The 17,597-nt window shown below is 46.5% G+C and overlaps 1 protein-coding gene across 3 annotated transcripts in view; it reads left to right on the top strand.

The window, feature by feature from the left end:
• The first annotated feature begins 941 nt into the window (after nucleotides 1–941).
• Nucleotides 942–17,597, top strand: part of ASXL1 (ASXL transcriptional regulator 1) — a 59,156-nt gene continuing 42,500 nt past the window's right edge. Inside the window, exons 1-3 of one of the 3 annotated variants that reach the window (XM_066234129.1) lie at nucleotides 942–1,519; nucleotides 7,210–7,292; nucleotides 9,530–9,638. In XM_066234129.1, coding sequence (XP_066090226.1) covers nucleotides 1,463–1,519; nucleotides 7,210–7,292; nucleotides 9,530–9,638 — 249 coding nt within the window. In that variant the 5' untranslated portion in view covers nucleotides 942–1,462. Of the gene's footprint in view, nucleotides 1,520–4,978; nucleotides 5,254–7,209; nucleotides 7,293–9,529; nucleotides 9,639–17,597 lie in introns of those variants that run through there. The other 2 variants (XM_066234127.1, XM_066234128.1) reach the window with 2 other exon arrangements.

Raw genomic sequence — 17,597 nt, 5'->3', positions numbered from 1 at the left:
GAGCCAAATTATATGGACATAGTATATCAGGGTCCCTCTTGCAATCTCCCAGCTGTTTTATGTTAATTTTAATCCCAACAATGCTGTGAGGCATTAAACTATTGTAGATTAGAAAATTGAGGCTCAGGGAGTTGAGCCCTTAATTTTAAGCCGACAGCCAGGGAGTGGTTTAGCCAGGATCCAATGTAGGTCTGCTTGATTCCAGGGCGGTGTTCTCTTCAGGGTACCGCCTCGAAAAAGGCCTCAGGTGCATTCTGTGCAGTATGACCCCCAAATCCAAGTTCTCTGCACTACCTGTTACCATGTCACCGTATTCATCAACGCTCTAGGCTGCTGAGTGCAGCTTCTGCAAACAGCGACATGAAGGCACAGGAAGAAATGGAGAACTATGTAGGCTCACCAATTGTGTAATAACCGCTTTACTGGTATGAGTGTTTTTGTCTCGTTATTATGCAGCAGTGAGTTGTTTAGGAGAGGACCAAAAGGAAATGTCCTGCCTCTTGTCATCTAAGAGAAATGTCAGTGAGAACCACTTAGGCGGTAAAAGCACAAGTGGGTGCTGGGAGTGTAACTATCAATTCTCGATCCCCACCCTAACCCGCCCGGCGGGTAGGTGGCGAGAAGCACCGAAGGGGTTAAACGTGGTCGGGGGCGAGCCCAGCCACCGCCTCTTCCCAGCACCGCCTCCCAGAATGCCTCAGGACCCCAGCCAGTTCCCGTACCTCGCGAGACTCCGCCCAGTCCCTCTGCCGAACGTTTCGGCAGTCTCTCTTCCTTACCGACCTCTGAGAGTGGCGGAGGAAGAGAGAGGAGGGCGGAAAGGCGAAGCGCGGGGCACGCTGGAAAGTGTGGTCCAAACGGTTCACGCAGCCATATTCTTCCGGAGCGGGGGAGGCCAAAGCAGCAGCCGGGACTACGATTCCCAGAAGCCCTTTCGGTTTGTTTTTGTTCAAAAAAAAAAAAAAACCCCACACTCCCCCTCCTCACTCTTCACACACACTCACACACACCCACAGCAGACACTCACACGCCCGGGCGCCGAAAGGAAAGCTGCGTTTCGCCTTCCCGCCCAACAGCCAGTCCTGTCTCGACCTCTCAGCAGAGCGGGAAAGCCGAGGCCGGAGCCGTGACCTCTGACCCCATGGTTATGCAGAGCCGCCGCATTCCTTAGCGATCGTGGGGCCGCCGCCGCTGCCGCCGTGGGCGACTGACGCAGCGCGGGCGCGTGGAGCCGCCGCCACCCCTCCCCCACCGCCGCCCTCGCGCCGGGTCTCGCGCCAGCCGGTCCCCGCGCGCCCGCCCCCTATCTCCGGCCGCACCCGAGTTCTCGCGCGCCGCCGCCGCCACGCGCCCCCCGCCGCCGCCGCCGCCGCCCCGCACCGTCGCCGCCCCAGCCCGCCCCGCCCGGAGGTCCCGCGTGGAGCCGCCGCCACCACTGCCCGGGAGGAGGAGGAGGAGGAGGATGAAGGACAAACAGAAGAGGAAGAAGGAGCGCACGTGGGCCGAGGCCGCGCGCCTGGTGAGGCGGGCCGCCGGAGGGGGCTCGGAGCGGGGGGAGCGGGGGGGTGGGGTCGCGCGCCCCCCACCGGGAGGGGGAGGGGCGGAGCCCTGCCCACCGCAGGAGGGGCGGGGCCACCGCTCCTCCGGGAACTCGACTACCCCCCAAGGCGCTGGGTGGGGAAAGGCCCCCCGGCGGCTGGGATGTGGCGCCTTTTCCGGCCAGATCCCCTCACCTCTAAATTCCTGCGGAGGGTCGAGCTGGCAGGCCGGCTCCCCCCCCTGCGGGTGGCGGGGCCCCGGGCTCCCCTCCCCCACAGCTTGGCAGTGTTGGGGGGTCTGGGGAAACTCGGTGACGGTACTCGGGGGGAGTTAGGTTTCCGGGAATGGTCGGAAGCTCCTCCCTCGCTTCCTGGTGGGCTCTGGGGTGGTGCGTCCGACCGGGGGTGGGGTGGGGTGGGGTGGGGTGGGGTGGCGCCCCCCCCACGCCAAGGACGCGGGTAGCATTTTGAGCTTTCCCAATCTAAACCAGGTGTGTGGAGGGGAGCAAGTGCTTACTCCCGGCTTGACCCCTGAGCAGTGGCCCTCAAACTTTGGTGTTTAGTGGGGACACCTGGGGAGGTGGGTACACATGCTCGTCCCAGGGCCTCCTTAGGACGCCAGTCTGAGATCGTGGAGCCCTGCCTGAATATCTTCTTTTTAACGGACCGCCCAGGTGATGCTAACTAAGGCGGGTGGCCCACGGACCACACTTTGAGAAACGCTGACTCCAGTGTTTCACTTCCTAAGCTAGTCTGGAGAGGCAGAAAACTGACGACACTTTGCAAAGAACGGATCTGTGTGTGTGCTCTTTCCCTGAGTGTCCTGGCGCGTGTACACACGAAGTGTTGGACAAAGCAAGTGTGTCTGTTTGAAGATACTGCTCGCTGAGGGCTCAGCGAGGGAGAGAGGAATTGGAGTGTTTGAAGCTGCCTGGTGGATTTGTTTTCTAGGTGTCAGAGGCCTTGTGAGCGAGATACCTTCCGTTTGAATTTGCACCCACAGAACAAACACTTTGGGACTTGTTCTTATAAAGTCTTGCTGATGATAATTAGTAACGGGTTCTATTTCTCCGGACATGTCACTTCTTAAGAACTGTCACAAGAGCAGGGTTGTAGTGCAGAAAGGTATTACTGGTCGCTGGACATCCTGTAGTTTATATAGAATTGTTACAACTCAGTTTTAATGATGATTGAAGTTCAACCTTCTCCCTTTATTTTTATTGGGAAGTAAGTTTCCTGCCTCAAAGGTGTTGTGTAAAAAAGATGAGTCTGTGTTGGGGTTTGTTCCAAATCTGGGGTACATCGTTTTGTCTTGACATTTAAAACTCAGTTATTTATTGACTTGCAAGAATTAAAGCTGTTTGGTTTATAGGAGAATTTCCACTAGTGTTCCTGATTGTCTTCTCTGGGTGTTAGTTGCCCAAGGAACAGACATATCAAGTGTTTTTATGCTTAAGTTTTGTGCTTCAATTAATTTGTTTTGACATATGAAATTTGAAGCTTTTGAAGTTTTTAATTTATTTTTTCTGATTCAGTCAAAACTGGAAGCTTTGGCTAGCTTTCAGGATTTCTCCACTGTTTAACCTGAAAACAAATTTAGGCGTAATGGAAAGCCAAAAGGTTGTATTCTCTTTCTCCTCCAGGTTGAGTCTTGGGTGTTCATTGAAATTCTCCTCTGAGTTCCTGTTAATGCAGGTGTTTATGGCTTTGGGCACCGAAAAGAGATTTGCCTGCCAGATTTTACTTGTTAAAGGCAGGTGAAAGTACCTTTAAATCCGGTTATTTTAAGTCCTGATAGAATTCTAAAGTCTGTTTCAAAGCTCTGTTGGTTTGGCTCTTTCTAATTGAAAGACTTGGAATTTGGGGTTCATTCTTCTGTTAACGCTCTTGAGGTTCTTGAATTTACTGTGATCTGAAGGAACATCACTATCCACTTACCTATTTCTGTTTTATCATTAGCTCACCTTTATGCCAGGATATCTGAATAAGTTCTTTCTCTTCTTTTTCTTCTGTGACTCTTGATTAAAAAGGCAGTATGTCCTGGCCTGTGGTGGCGCAGTGGATCAAGCATCCACCTGGAATGCTGAAGCCGCCAGTTCGAAACCTCAGGCTTGCCTGGTCCAGTCACATATGAGAAGCAACTACTACGAGTTGATGCTTCCCGCTCTTCCCCAAGTTTTTGTTTCTCCTTTTCTCCTCTGTCTAAAATCAACAATCAAAATCTTAAAAAGAAAAATAGCAATAGTAATAGAAATTACTTCATGGTACACCTAAAAATGTGAAAGAGTGTCTGGGAACATGGTGCATAATGTTGCATTTCTTTTTGTTTTGTTTGTTTTAGAATTTTTGTTGGTAAGGGGGGAACTTTTAGAGCCCTCTCCCTGTTTCAGAAAAATTGCTGTAATTTAGTCCTGGAGAGTTTGTGGGAGCTTACGCAGGACAGAGTGTGACTGGAGTAAGCTCAAATGGGAGGGCAGTAGGTTAGATTTAACTCTTTGGGGCAGGTGAGTTTGGTGGGGTGGGGGGGGCATTCAGGTGCACCTGCGGGGGCTGTTGCGACTGCTTCTGACCTAGCTCAAATGGGGAGAGTGATCTGGGAACCCTTTTAAAAGTGATTTTGGTAGGAAAGAAAGGACTTCTGAAGAATCTCAGTAGTGCAGTATACCCAGGAGATTGATTTTTGCAAATGTTTAATTATGTTGTTGAGAAGTAGATATTCTAACACTAGAGTATTCTCTTCCCAGCTCCCAGCCCTCCCCCCCTCCCCCCCATGTAAGAGGTAGACTTTAGGGGGTTGGGTGGGTGTAAATCCTCTGGCTTGTTAGGAACAATTTGTTTGGGAGAAATAGCCAAGGGGATTTCCCTTTAAATTGAGTGCCCTTAAATGGATTCTCCCTGGCTTTGAGAAACTCTTCATTGCTCGGCTTTATCTTTCACTTTGATTCATGACTGACCATTCTTACATCAAACATTCTTCTTCCCTTTGAAGTGGGAGGAGAAAGGTTTTTTTCCCCTTTCTTTAAAGTGTGCTCTAGAAAGACAGAGACTAGGAACAGAACACTGCTGGATTGTTCTTACACTGAAAGCTGGAGGCACATACAATTTTAAGAAAAAGTGAATACTTTGTATCTTTCCTTGCACCTTCCCTTTAGAGATTTTGTTTTCTCTGTCTTAGATTCTCAGGCATCTTCCTAATTATTGTTTAAATAATTGTTAATTAACTTTTCAGATTCATGTTTCTTTAAGACTTGATCCTAAAAAAACTCACTAGATCAGCTCACACTTAGTATCAAAGAAATACATCTGCGGTAGTGAACATTAGTAGTTTGTTTGTCCCAGGGTTTTTTGTGCATTTAAGTCAACACTGCCTACTTGGTACTTAGGTTCTTGGAATATAAAGATGGATGAGGTTTGTCCTTGAGGAGCTAATAGTGTTCTGGAGGTGGGGGAGATCTAGACTCATGAATAGAATTCTAGAAATATATAGCGAGTGCCATGATAGATGTTTAAAAGGTAAGCAGGCATCCTGGTTCCTGCTTACTGTCCAGGCATAATTATGAGTAGTTGCTCCTTTTACTCTCAAGTGCCCTGCTCGGGAAGACAAATTATACATGTGGTGGAACTATGGGGACACTGAAAAGGCAATTTGTCTCAGTCTGCTAGAGATCAGAGAAGGCTTCCTGGAGGAAGGTGCTTTCCACACTGAATCTTGAAGGTGAGTGGGAGTTAGGCCTACCACAGAGATGTGAGAGAGAGAAATAATGAGAATATTTGTAGGGTGGAGTGTGGGAATTGGGTAGAACTACACCGTTGTTGGAACATAAAAGTTTGTCGAGTATGTTTGGCAGTCAGGTAGAGTCAGGCAGAACACTAGATTATCAGGGACTTTATGCCAGGCCGGTGGCCACCTACTTACTTTGTGCCAGGCACTTACGTTATCTCTAATCTGTAAAACAACTCTGAGAGGAAGACATCAGTGAACCCAGGCTCAGATTGGGTAGGTTACTTGCCCAAGTTTTAAAGGCCAGATTTTTTTTTTTAATTCATTGATTTGAGAGAGAGAGAGAGGGAGGGAGGGAGGAAGGGAGAGAAACATCAATTTATTGTTCCACCCATCCATGCATCATTTATATGTTCCTGACCAGGGATTGAACCTGCAACCTTGGTGTATTGGGACGATGCTGCAGCCAACTGAGCTACCTGCCTAGTCTTTCTGGTGGGCTAGTGGAGTCTCTAGAAATTAGGTTGCTCTTGGAGGATTTTAAAGTAGGAATATGATGAAGATATGCTTGTTCTGTTGGGTTGACCACAAGCGATAGCAGGAAAGTTCTGGGAGAGCAGGATTTGATCTTGTTTATTGATGAATTCCTAGGCTTATTCCCGGCACAAAATATTCCGTGTAATTTTTGAATGGAGAGGGCAGCAGAGTAAGTGGATTTGAAGAGAGCAGGGCTCGTTGCAGGGATATCAGTGAAGAAAGAGGCTGTGGTGTTGGGTCCGGGATGATACCAGGGGACAGGTGAGAGAGTGAAGGATGATGCTTAGCTTTCTGAATTAGGTGATGAGACACACTGGCTACCAGGGTGGGGAATATGGGGAGAAGAAGGTAGATGAGTCCATGATCAAGGGGCGGGGGATGCCCATACAGAACGGAGAGTTTGAGTCTGAAGGTTCGGGAAAAATCCAGGCTCGAGGATTGGGGAGTTGTCAGAGTGAAGGTAGTAGTTGAAACCGTGAGAGATGATAATGTTACCCAAAGAGAATATAAAAATTGAAAAGAGGGAAGTTAAGAGTGGGATCATGGAAAAGAAGGGTTTTATTTGAGCACATATTTCTCTAAAACTTGACTTCCTTTTTTGCTGGGGGCTCCTGTTCTTCCATAGTGGGACCTTCAGCAGCGGTCCTGGCTGATTCCTCGCTTTACATTTCGTTTGTGACAGCGCATTCTTAGTTGTTACTGTTGTTGAATGACTGCAAGATGTTAGTACGGTTTGGAATAGTAACCTCAGCACTTGCACAGGTAGAGACCCTCCAAAGATACTACCTATCCTTTCCTCCTTGGGAGGGACAGCATTTCTAAAACAACCTTTTCAAGTCTGAGAGCCTCCATGACTTAGAGATGACGCTAGCCTCAATGGGACGTTCAGTTTCTCATGGTTTTGCTTGTACCAATTAGGTAGAGTTACAGCATCGTGTTGCCGAATGGCAACTGTGCTGCAGCAGTTAACACTAGATCACAACTCTGGGGCAAAGATCATCGTTTACAAATGTGTGTACTAATTATACTTTCTTGGGAAAGAAAAATCTGAATGCATTTCTGTCTTATAAATTATTGTGTAGCACAGTATGGTTTAGTTGTATTAACATTATCAAGTTAAGTGGTAACTAGCGTTGCTGAGGTCCAGGTCCTACATACTCATTACACGTTTGCTAAGTAGATGTGTTTTTATTTTATTTATTTTAAATAAGATGTGTGTTTTTAAAATTGAGAATTAGAATATTTTAGCCAACTGCCGTCATTTTTAGCAACTATGTCTAATTTGGTGTCTGAAGTCATTTTAATGGTAGATGTATCTAAATTGTCAGCAGTGGTGCCGCATAGCCCGTGGGACAGAGTGGCGGATGTAAAGGGAAGTGGTGTGCTGACTTCAGAACATGTGTATTCCTCCAGGTACTGGAGAACTATTCGGATGCCCCAATGACACCAAAACAGATTCTGCAGGTCATAGAAGCAGAAGGGCTGAAGGAGATGAGGTTTGTATTGCTTTTATTGCTTACCAGGAGGGTTTTGTAGAACACGTGTCTTTCTTTGGTTAGCGGTAAGTCTACATGTGCGCACGCGCACACATACACACAGGTGTCAGGTGGTGGTGCAGAGCTCTCTCAGGTTGTGGGTCCTCCTGAGTGCAGAGTGGCAGTGGGCATGTGCATTTGCTCTCCTCAGAAGTCCAGGTGCTTTTCCCCACCCTGCTCTCCGTGCATCCTGACAGAGCTGGTGTTTTGTGTAAGGAGTCTGCACATTTTCTCTGTCCCCTGATTTGTAAGTTCTGGTAATAGAGATAGGGTGGGCTCTGATAGGCTGAACGGAGTCTAAAGTTCCCCTTCTCTCCATACTGTATCTCTGAAGTCCTCTTCTTAGGGTTAAAGAAGGATAGTCTCATCACCATAACAACCACTGACCTTTTTTTCTCCTGTTGATTCTAGTCATTTGGGATACGAATCTAGTCAGTCTTGGGGTAGCCTTGATTTTGTCATCTGATGATGTAGCTTTCCTAGAGAAGCAACAAGTTAGAAACACAAAAGGACTTGCGGGCATGAAAACCAGCGACTGTTCTTTGTTTTTATTTTTTTTTAAATGAAAGAGGAGAGTTCAACATGGTCTCTTCTTGGAACTCAGAATGAACAGCTTATGTTTTTGCAGGTTAAGCTTTAGCTACTTAGAGAGATACTCATTTTCCAGTTGTTAGTTCAGATATTCTCAAATTGACGTTTTGTGGGGAGGGAAGATCGGGATTGTCTAGATGAGTGGTTTTCAGCCTTTTTACACTCGTGGGCTGGTGACCTAGCCTGCCGGAAATAGAAACACGCAATGAATCAAGTTCTCTCTCACCATGCATAGCAGCGCCCCTGTTCTAGAGCACATTCATTCAAATAGTACCTGTGCATTGTGTGGTGTTATAATTGTGTTTTTATTTTTGTTTTCACCGGCCGTTTCCGTCACGCTGCCACCTGCACTGCTGCTGGACCACTGTGCTGATAGAAGGTAAGGCAGCGCCTCTGGGCTGGGCGGGGCCGGGCCAGAGGGGGTTAAGAACCTGTCCTGGGGCTGCTGCGGGCTGCTGCGGGCTGCTGGAAGAGCTCTCAGGCAGCCCCAGGGGCTGCGACCAGGGAGCCGCTCTGGTTTGTAGACAGAGGCACAGTATGTAGGAGCCCCACTGCTCCAGCGGGTCCTGCCAGCCAGTCCTGTTTGTAGCAAAGATTTTAGCACACCCACTTGATACTCCAGATTCTGCTCAGGGTTTCTTTTAGAGATTGGTTCTTGGTGGAATTTTTTTTTTTTAGTATCCAGTGTGTTCCAAAGCAGAGAGTAAGAGATTTTTTTTAAGGCTTTTTTTAGACTCAAATTATTTTTAACACTCTGCATAAATTAGGGCCTCTAGTTCTGAGAAGTGCTGAGAGGCTTTACTTAATACATTTACATAATTTTTTACCTGCTGGGAAGATGGAAGAGAGGGTGCCAGGTAAACCTACCATTAAGCATGTGTTAGTGCCAAACTCAGTCAACATCAGTCGTCTGAATTTCTGACAGCTTTTCTATTTTAAGGTCCAAAAAGTAGCCTCTAGTTGTCTGAATTGTTAGTGTTTTACGGCCTCCTGTGATAGCAGCCACCACGAAAGAACTGAATATGCCCCCTTTTTTTGGTTTAATGTTTGAATACTATTGGGTACCCAATCCATTTCTTTTCATATTCCCATTTAACTGATTGCTCCTGGGTAGAAGTAAGATAAAACCACCCTTCCCCATTGCCAGCAGAGAAAAGGCAGATGAAATACTGTTTTTTTGTGTGATTATTAGAAAATATTTAACTGGGTGTTGGGGGGGAACTTTGCTTGTCTTCTTTGGACAGCACCGTTGACCCTGTGGTCCTTGTGTTATAATGTGTGGCAGTTTCCAGGCATGATATGCCGGTTGAAATAGGCTAGCAAACTCTCGGTTTTGTTTTTAATTAATATTAAATTTTAATTTAAAAGTTTTATGTAAATACTGGGTAATGTGTTTTCTCAGAACCCTTGGGTTCTCTGGGTGTGCTTTATGTGAATTTTACCCATTATTCTTGCTCCTTTCAAAGTGGAATTGTTGTCATGAGATCTTTTTTTCTATATTTTTGCTTTGGTGCTTCTTGACTAAGAACAAGTCGAGGGTCTTAGATGTTGGAGTACGTAGGCTCTGTGTTTGTGTGACGCTCACCCACCCTTGTGTGTCTTTACAGTGGGACGTCCCCACTCGCGTGTCTCAATGCCATGCTCCATTCCAATTCCAGAGGAGGAGAGGGGCTGTTTTATAAGCTGCCTGGCCGAATCAGCCTCTTCACACTCAAGGTAATGTGAACTCTCTTCTAGGGTGGTGGCTCTTGAGCTTGTGGTGTGCAAAAGAGTCACCTGGTGGGTCTGGAATGAGGCCCACAGAGTTGCGTTTCTAATGCGGAAGCAGGTGGATGCTGATGCCGTTGGTCCGAAGTGGCAGTTGACAGAGATGTTCTGGTGTGAGCGGGGTCTTAGGAGATACTTGGTCATATCAGCTGTTGCGTCTGTGTCCAGCTTTTCCTTGTCTGTGTCTTTGTAGAGTGTGTGCAGTGCAGGTTAAGTATGTGTGAGGGCCCTTGCAATGTGCCTTAATTAGGATTTTGTGTGTAATAAGATTGTGAAGGATACATTCTGGGCAGCTAAATAAGACCTCTTCTATAGAAAATAAACTGAAATGTGAACATACTAGTGGAAATTCAAAAACTTATTAACATTGCCTAAGTGATACATTATAAAGGAAGAGAACTTAAACCAGGTAGAGTTCATAATAAAGCATTAATAAGAAGCTGGAAAGCACAGGCTAATTATTTCCCTACCATTTGTGACATACGCAGCTATCATTTAAACGAGGAGTCGGCAAACTTTTTCTTTAGAGGGCCAGGTGGTAAAGAACCACACTACACCTATTGTGACTTCGGCTATGCCATGGTAGCAGGAAGGGAACCGTAGACAGCGCACAGACGACGGGGCCTGGCTGTGTTCCAGTAAAACTTTAGTTACAAAAACTGTGGCAGCAGGCCAGACTTGGCTTGGGGCTGTAGTTTCCTGACTCCTGATGGAGACACAAGATGACCTGTTGACATGAGAAAGCTGAAAATTTGACGCTGACTCTTACACTCTTCTGTAAGGTAGTTATGCTGGAAATTGCCATAGTCCACGTACAAACTTTTCCCTTTTAGTTTTGTTTTCTTTCTTTTTTTTTTGTGTGTGTGTTTTTCTGAAGCTGGAAACGGGGAGAGACAGTCAGACAGACTCCCACATGCGCCCGACCAGGATCCACCCGCACGCCCATCAGGGGCGACGCTCTGCCCCTCCAGGGCGTCGCTCTGCCGCTACCAGAGCCACTCTAGCGCCTGGGGCAGAGGCCAAGGAGCCATCCCCAGCGCCTGGGCCATCTTTGCTCCAACGGAGCCTTGGCTGCGGGAGGGGAAGAGAGAGACAGAGAGGAAGGAGGGGGGGGGGTGGAGAAGCAAATGGGCGCTTCTCCTATGTGCCCTGGCCGGGAATTGAACCCAGGTCCCCCGCACACCAGGCCGATGCTCTACCGCTGAGCCAACCGGCCAGGGCCCGATCTTAACTCTTAATGGTGGTATATGCATTTCTGACACACAGTCAGTTTTTACTTTGTTTTTATGTATTAATTTTTTTAGAGAGAGGAAAGGATTGGAGGGAGAGAGAGAAAGGAAGAGAAACATTGATTTGTTGTTCCATGCATGCATTCACTGGTTGATTCTTTTTTTTCCTCTCAATTTTTTAAAGATTTTATTTATTGATTTTAGAGAGACAGAAAAGAGGAACAGAAAGGATGGGGGGAGGGGGGACAGGAAGCATCAACTTCTCATATGTGCATTGACCAGGCAAGCCCAGGGTCTCAAAACAGTGACCTCAGTGTTCCAGGTCGATACTTTATCCACCGCGCCACCACAGGCCAGGCATTTTGGTTGATTCTTGTATGTGCCCTGACTGGGAATCAAACCCGCAACCTTGGCGTATCAGGATGGCACTCTAACCAACCAGGCTAATGTGGCCAGGGCTCAGAATCAGTTCTTAATAGAAAGTGCCTTTCGTGGTATTCCTTTAGGTTCCTCACCCTTAATTGGTTATTATATTGTATACCTTATTGGTATATGGTGTAATTATATGTAATTATGTGTAGTTATAATTATCCATATTATGGATTGCAGATATGCTTGTTAACGGCATATTGCTATTTTAAGAGGGAAAAGAAATAACCCTTTTCTGTGACACCTTGAAGGGTAGGGACTCAGTTACGTTTATCTTTGTAGTTTGGCTGTGGGCAGAATTCTTGGTATAGTCTGTGCTTGATAAATATTTGAACTGAATTAAAATTTTCATTTTACTGTATCGGAATAAATGTCATTGTATGAATCTGCTGTGAGCTTGGGGCGTTCTGCTAGTCTGCAGCGCCCTGTCTCAGATGAGTAGATTGAAGATGTGTTCAGCATGTCCTGTCATCTGTCTGTAGCTTTGTGGCTTAGTTTTCTGGTGTCTTGCTCAGTGGAGTTGCACGTCACCTCTCTGATACTGTTGTGCTCCGTTTGGGTTAATGGTTCATTTGTCTGGTTTCCCCAGTGAGACTGTAAGCTCATTGAGAGCAGAGACCAGTTTTTTTTTTATTTTTTTTTATTTATTCATTTTAGAGATGAGAGAGAGAGGGAAATAGAAAGAGAGAGAGAGAGAGAGAGGAGAGAGGAGAGACAGAGAGAAGGGGAGGAGCTGGAAGCATCAACTCCCATATGTGCCTTGACCAAGCAAGCCCAGTGTTTCGAACCCGCGACCTCAGCATTTCCAGGTCGACGCTTTATCCACTGCGCCACCACAGGTCAGGCCAGAGACCAGTTTTTTTTTGTTTTTTTTTTTAAGGTTTTTTTTTGTTTGTTTGTTTTTTTCATTTTTCTGAAGCTGGAAACGGGGAGAGACAGTCAGACAGACTCCCGCATGCGCCCGACCGGGATCCACCCGGCACGCCTACCAGGGGCGACGCTCTGCCCATCCTGGGCGTCGCCATATTGCGACCAGAGCCACTCTAGCGCCTGAGGCAGAGGCCACAGAGCCATCCCCAGCGCCCGGGCCATCCCCACTCCAATGGAGCCTCGGCTGCGGGAGGGGAAGAGAGAGACAGAGAGGAAAGCGCGGCGGAGGGATGGAGAAGCAAATGGGCGCCTCTCCTGTGTGCCCTGGCCGGGAATCGAACCCGAGTCCTCCGCACGCCAGGCCGACGCTCTACCGCTGAGCCAACCGGCCAGGGCCCAGAGACCAGTTTTTACTCATTTCAGTGTCCACTGGGATACTGTGCAAAGTAGCTGTCCAATTGGTATTTAATGAATGAATTAATACATAGTGGCTACATTCTGGTACTTTATTATCCTTTTGTTGTGACATTTTTTGATAGATGCTGCTTATAATTTTAATGAAACTATCCCTAGCTCTGCCTTTGGCAACTAGCTCATATCTCAGCTAAAATGAAAGGTGTTTATTGCTATGGCTTTGGTAGAATTTTTGTTTGTTTGCTTAATTATCTTTGTGTGTATATTTTGACCTGTTATAAAAGCAGTATATGCAAATATAATAGCAAAATTCAACAGAAAGTGAAAGTAACCCAATAATTCTGCTATCTGTAACCTAAATAATTACTTATATTTATAATAGTATTTAAAAATTGGATCATACTTTCCTTATATCTTTGCTGTTTGCTTTATTCCGTTAATATATTTGCCATGATTATACATGTAGACATTCCTTATCCTTATTAAAAACTGTCATAGAGGTCTAAATTCCAGGTGATGAATGTGTGTTAGTTACTAGTGTCTTGTTAAATGTCTAGTTATCACCACACTGTCTGCCAGAGGCTGTGCAGGCATTTACTTGACTGTTATTCAGGGATGAATGAGAAAGGGTGCCAAAAATCTGAACCAGCTGATAACCTTCCTGGGCATCTGAGAGCCCCGGTCTGCCCATTAAACACTCAAGGTCAAGATGGTGTTAAGTACTCCTTGAAAATTTTTTATCTTCCATATTTTTATTTTGAAAAAAATTTCCCTCTTGCATAAAAATTGAAGGAGTGCTACAATGAATACCCCACCCATCTAGCTTTCTTATTAATTGTTCCAAATTTGCCACATTTGCTTTATTCTTCTCTACAAACTTACTGGAACCATTTGGAAGTGTTAACTGTCACTTCACCCCTAAATATTTTAGAGTGTATGTCAGAAGAGCTACGGCATTACCCTAGGACATAATCACAATAGCAGTATCACATTCAAGGAACTTAATATTGATTAAGTAGTGTATACTAGATAGTCTGTATTCAAATTTCCAGTTCTAAAAATATTCTTTATAGCTTATTTTTTTAACTCCAGCACTGTCAAGAGTCATGTATTACATTTGGTTTTCATGTCTCTTGCATCTCTTTTTTTTTTTCTATTTTTCTGAAGCTGGAAACGGGGAGAGACAGACAGATTCCCGCATGTGCCCGACCGGGATCCACCCGGCATGCCCACCAGGGGGCGACGCTCTGCCCCTCCGGGGCGTTGCTCTGTCGCGACCAGAGCCACTCCAGCGCCCGGGGCAGAGGTCAAGGAGCCATCCCCAGCGCCCGGGCCATCTTTGCTCCAGTGGAGCCTCGCTGCAGGAGGGGGAGAGCGAGACAGAGAGGAAGGAGGGGGGGAGGGGTAGAAAAGCAGATGGGTGCTTCTCCTGTGTGCCCTGGCCGGGAATCAAACCCGGGACTTCTGCACGCCAGGCCGAAGCTCTACCACTGAGCCAACCGGCCAGGGCCTCTTGCATCTCTTTTAACGTAGGACAGTTCCCTTGCTTTGTTTTGTCTTTCATGGCCTTGATATTTTTGAACAGCCCAGGCCAGTTGTCATATAGAATTAAAGCCATTTTTGAAGAACTAGTGAAAGTGTAGAAGTCTTGGCTATTACCAGACTCCTCTGTGTCTGTACTGCTAGGCCCAGTATCCTCCCCTTGTAGCCCAGAGCTCCTCAGCAGAGAGGAAGGGAGTGATGGACTGTCTTGTGTGGTGTACTTCAGGGTCAGGCTCTGCCTATAATGAGGGACCCAGAGACACAGGTCGTTTAACTTGTATTTCTCATTTTTCGTTTTGAAGAAGGTGACACCTCTGAAATCTGGCTTTTTGGGGTGGGGCTAACTTTTCCCTCGTGTGTTAAGGAAAAAAGATAAGCAGAATGGCTTGGTGTCGTGGTCCGTTCCCCCCCCCCCCCGTTTTGGAAATCTCTTCTAGTGGGCTCTCAAGGTCAGAGTTATATTTATCTATGTGGTTTTGCTACTTAGTTGAAAATAAGGTTGTTTTATTTTTTTCAGTTTTGGATACATTTGTGTAGCCTTGTCCAGCGTTACCGAAGGTTTTCTGAAGAGCTGGAGTAATTTTGGGCATGCCATAGGGGTTTCTTCTCTGATAAAAGCTGTTCTGGGTAATCTGACAATACATTTGACACCTTCCTTCAGTTTTGTTTTAGAATTTTTAAAAATTTATTGTGGTGACTTCCAGTGTACAATTCTGTAACTCATCATCTGTATATCGCATTGTGTGTTCACCAGCCCAAGTCAGGTCCCCTAAGTCTCCTTCCATCATCGTTTGTCCCCCTTTATCTTCTTCTGCCCCCACCCCCTCCCTCTGGTGACCCCACACTGCTCCCCGTGTCTGTGAGTGGTTTTTTTATTTCTTGCTACTCTCTTCAGCTTTTTCACCCAGTTTCTCACCCCTCCTGACAGCTGTCAGTCTGCTCTCTGTATCTATGAGTCTGTTATAGATTCTGTTGTGTTTTGTTTTTTTAAAAGCTTTTATTAATTTTAGAGCGAGGAGAGGGAGAGATAGAGAGGGGAGCGGAGAGCGGAAAACATCACCTCGAAGTAGCTGCTTCTCATGTGCTCCGACTGGGCAAGCCCGGGATTTGGACCTGGCGACCTCAGCAATCCCGGTAGATGCTCTGTCCACGGCGCTGCCACAGGTCAGGCGCGTCTGTCCCAGATCTTGCATCGGTCCCAGAACTAGTCCTCAGATGCATAGGATAGATGAAATCTGTCCATGCTCTGAATTCTTGATTTTGGTTGCTTGCCTTAAGCTGTTCCTAGGTCAGCTGCCAGTGTCTGTCATCGCTGGCTTAGAGGCAGGGTTCTGTCATTCTTTACAGTTGGGCTTCCCTGTCCTGTAAAACCACTGAGTTCCTTTGGCTCTGCGTTTTTAGGGCCTTCGTGTTGAATGTTGTTTGTGTGACTGGATGGTGTGTCCCTGGTGAGTGTAACCTGGGTGGGTGAGTGGTTACTGTCGCACTCGCTGTTGGGGATGACTGCAGTCATCTGAACACGGCTCAGTGTTATTGTGGGGTGAAGCTCGAGCCAGCTGTCACTTAGGTCACTAATGGCTGTTTGCACTTGATTACACCTCACGTGGCGGCGGTATCGCCTCAGCCGTAGGGTCTTTAATTCAGTCAGCAAGCTCAGTTGAATCTTTTAATATATTAATATGATATAGAATGTTTAAAAAGATTTTAAAAATCTTCATAAAAGAAATAGATGATTACACTTGAAGTATTCATCCATTAAAACCTGCAGTTTGCAAATTAAAGAGAAAAGCAGCTGGAGGAAGAGAGGGCAACAACTTGCAGTCTCACGATGGTGTTAGACGTACAGTGAAGGCGTGCGTGTACCTCTCATTCCACCCTCGCAGCAGTGTCAGAGCTAGTGAGCTTATCATTGGATGCTGAGAACAAATGCAGTAACCCTAGATGGAGATACAATAAAACCAGAGTCATTTGAGAGGCGGGGTCCATTTTGATTTTTGAGAGGCACACGGTAGGCAGAGTGAGTGGTCTTTTAAGAATGTCAGTCACATCAGGTCGGGGTCCTGACTGGCCCTCGCCTGTCCCAACGTGCCTGCCCTCCGAGCGCTTTCTCCCTGGTCATTAGACTCCAGCCGCCCTGACCATCACTGTTTCCCGGACATCCCAAACTTGCCCCCCCCCCAGCCCTTGTGCTTGCTAGCCCCTGTACCCAGAAAGCTCTGTGGTAATGTCTTGTCATTTGGTTCTTTGTCCACGAGGATCTTCCAGATCCTACCAGTCTAATTCCACAACAGCATGAGGTTTTCTGTGTGTTTCTTAGCGCTCTCAGTGTCAGAAGTGGCCTTGCGCCTGACCAGGCGGTAGTGCAGTGGATAGAGCGTCAGACTGGGATGCAGAGGACCCAGGTTCGAGACCCCAGGTCGCCAGCTTGAGCGTGGGCTCATCTGGTTTGAGCAGAAATTCCATCAGCTTGAGCCCAAGGTCGCTGGCTCCAGCAAGGGGTTACTTGGTCTGCTGAAGGCCCGCAGTCAAGGCACATATGAGAAAACAATCAATGAACAACTAAAGTGTCGCAAGGCGCAATGGACTAATGATTGATGCTTCTCATCTCTCTCCGTTCCTGTCTGTCTGTCCCTGTCTATCCCTCTCTCTGACTCACTCTCTGTCTCTATAAAAAATAAATTAATAAAAAAAAAAAAGTATGTTTTCTGTAAAAAAAAAAAGAAGTGGCCTTGCTTGGTTAGGGGTGATCCATAGCCTCCCTGTGGGTGTGGAGGTGCGGGCCTTGGTTTTCACTGTCTCTCCGCTCTGGCACACAGTAGGTACTCAATATGGATTGGCTGAGTGAACAGTTGATGAGGGCGTCATCAGTCTTCCACCTGCTGGTTCTTGTAATCCACCTTCTTATGTCATTTTTAGTATAGCAGGGGTAGTCAACCTTTTTATACCTACCGTCCACTTTTGTATCTCTGTTAGTGGTAAAATTTTCTAACCGCCCACCGGTTCCACAGCAATGGTGATTTATAAAGTAGGGAAGTAACTTTACTTTATAAAATTTATTTTTTTTTTCTTTTTTTTTTTTTTTAATTTTATTTATTCATTTTAGAGAGGAGAGAGAAAGGGACAGAGAGAGACAGAGGAGAGAGGGACAGAGAGAGAAGGTGGGGAGGAGCTGGAAACATCAACTCCCCTATGTGCCTTGACCAGGCAAGCCCAGGGTTTCGAACTGGCGTCCTCAGCATTTCCAGGTCGACGCTTTAACCACTGCGCCACCACAGGTCAGGCACTTTATAAAATTTATAAAGCAGAGTTACAGCAAGTTAAAGCATATAATAATAATTACCAAGTACTTTATGTCGGATTTTTGCTAAGTTTGGCAGAATAAATCTTTCTAAAACAACTTGCTATAGTTAAATCTATCTTTTTA

Source organism: Saccopteryx bilineata, chromosome 6 (assembly GCF_036850765.1).
Source record: "Saccopteryx bilineata isolate mSacBil1 chromosome 6, mSacBil1_pri_phased_curated, whole genome shotgun sequence".
NCBI lineage: Eukaryota > Metazoa > Chordata > Mammalia > Chiroptera > Emballonuridae > Saccopteryx > Saccopteryx bilineata.
Note: the sequence above shows the minus strand (reverse complement) of the source record. Positions and strands in the feature narration are given on the sequence as shown.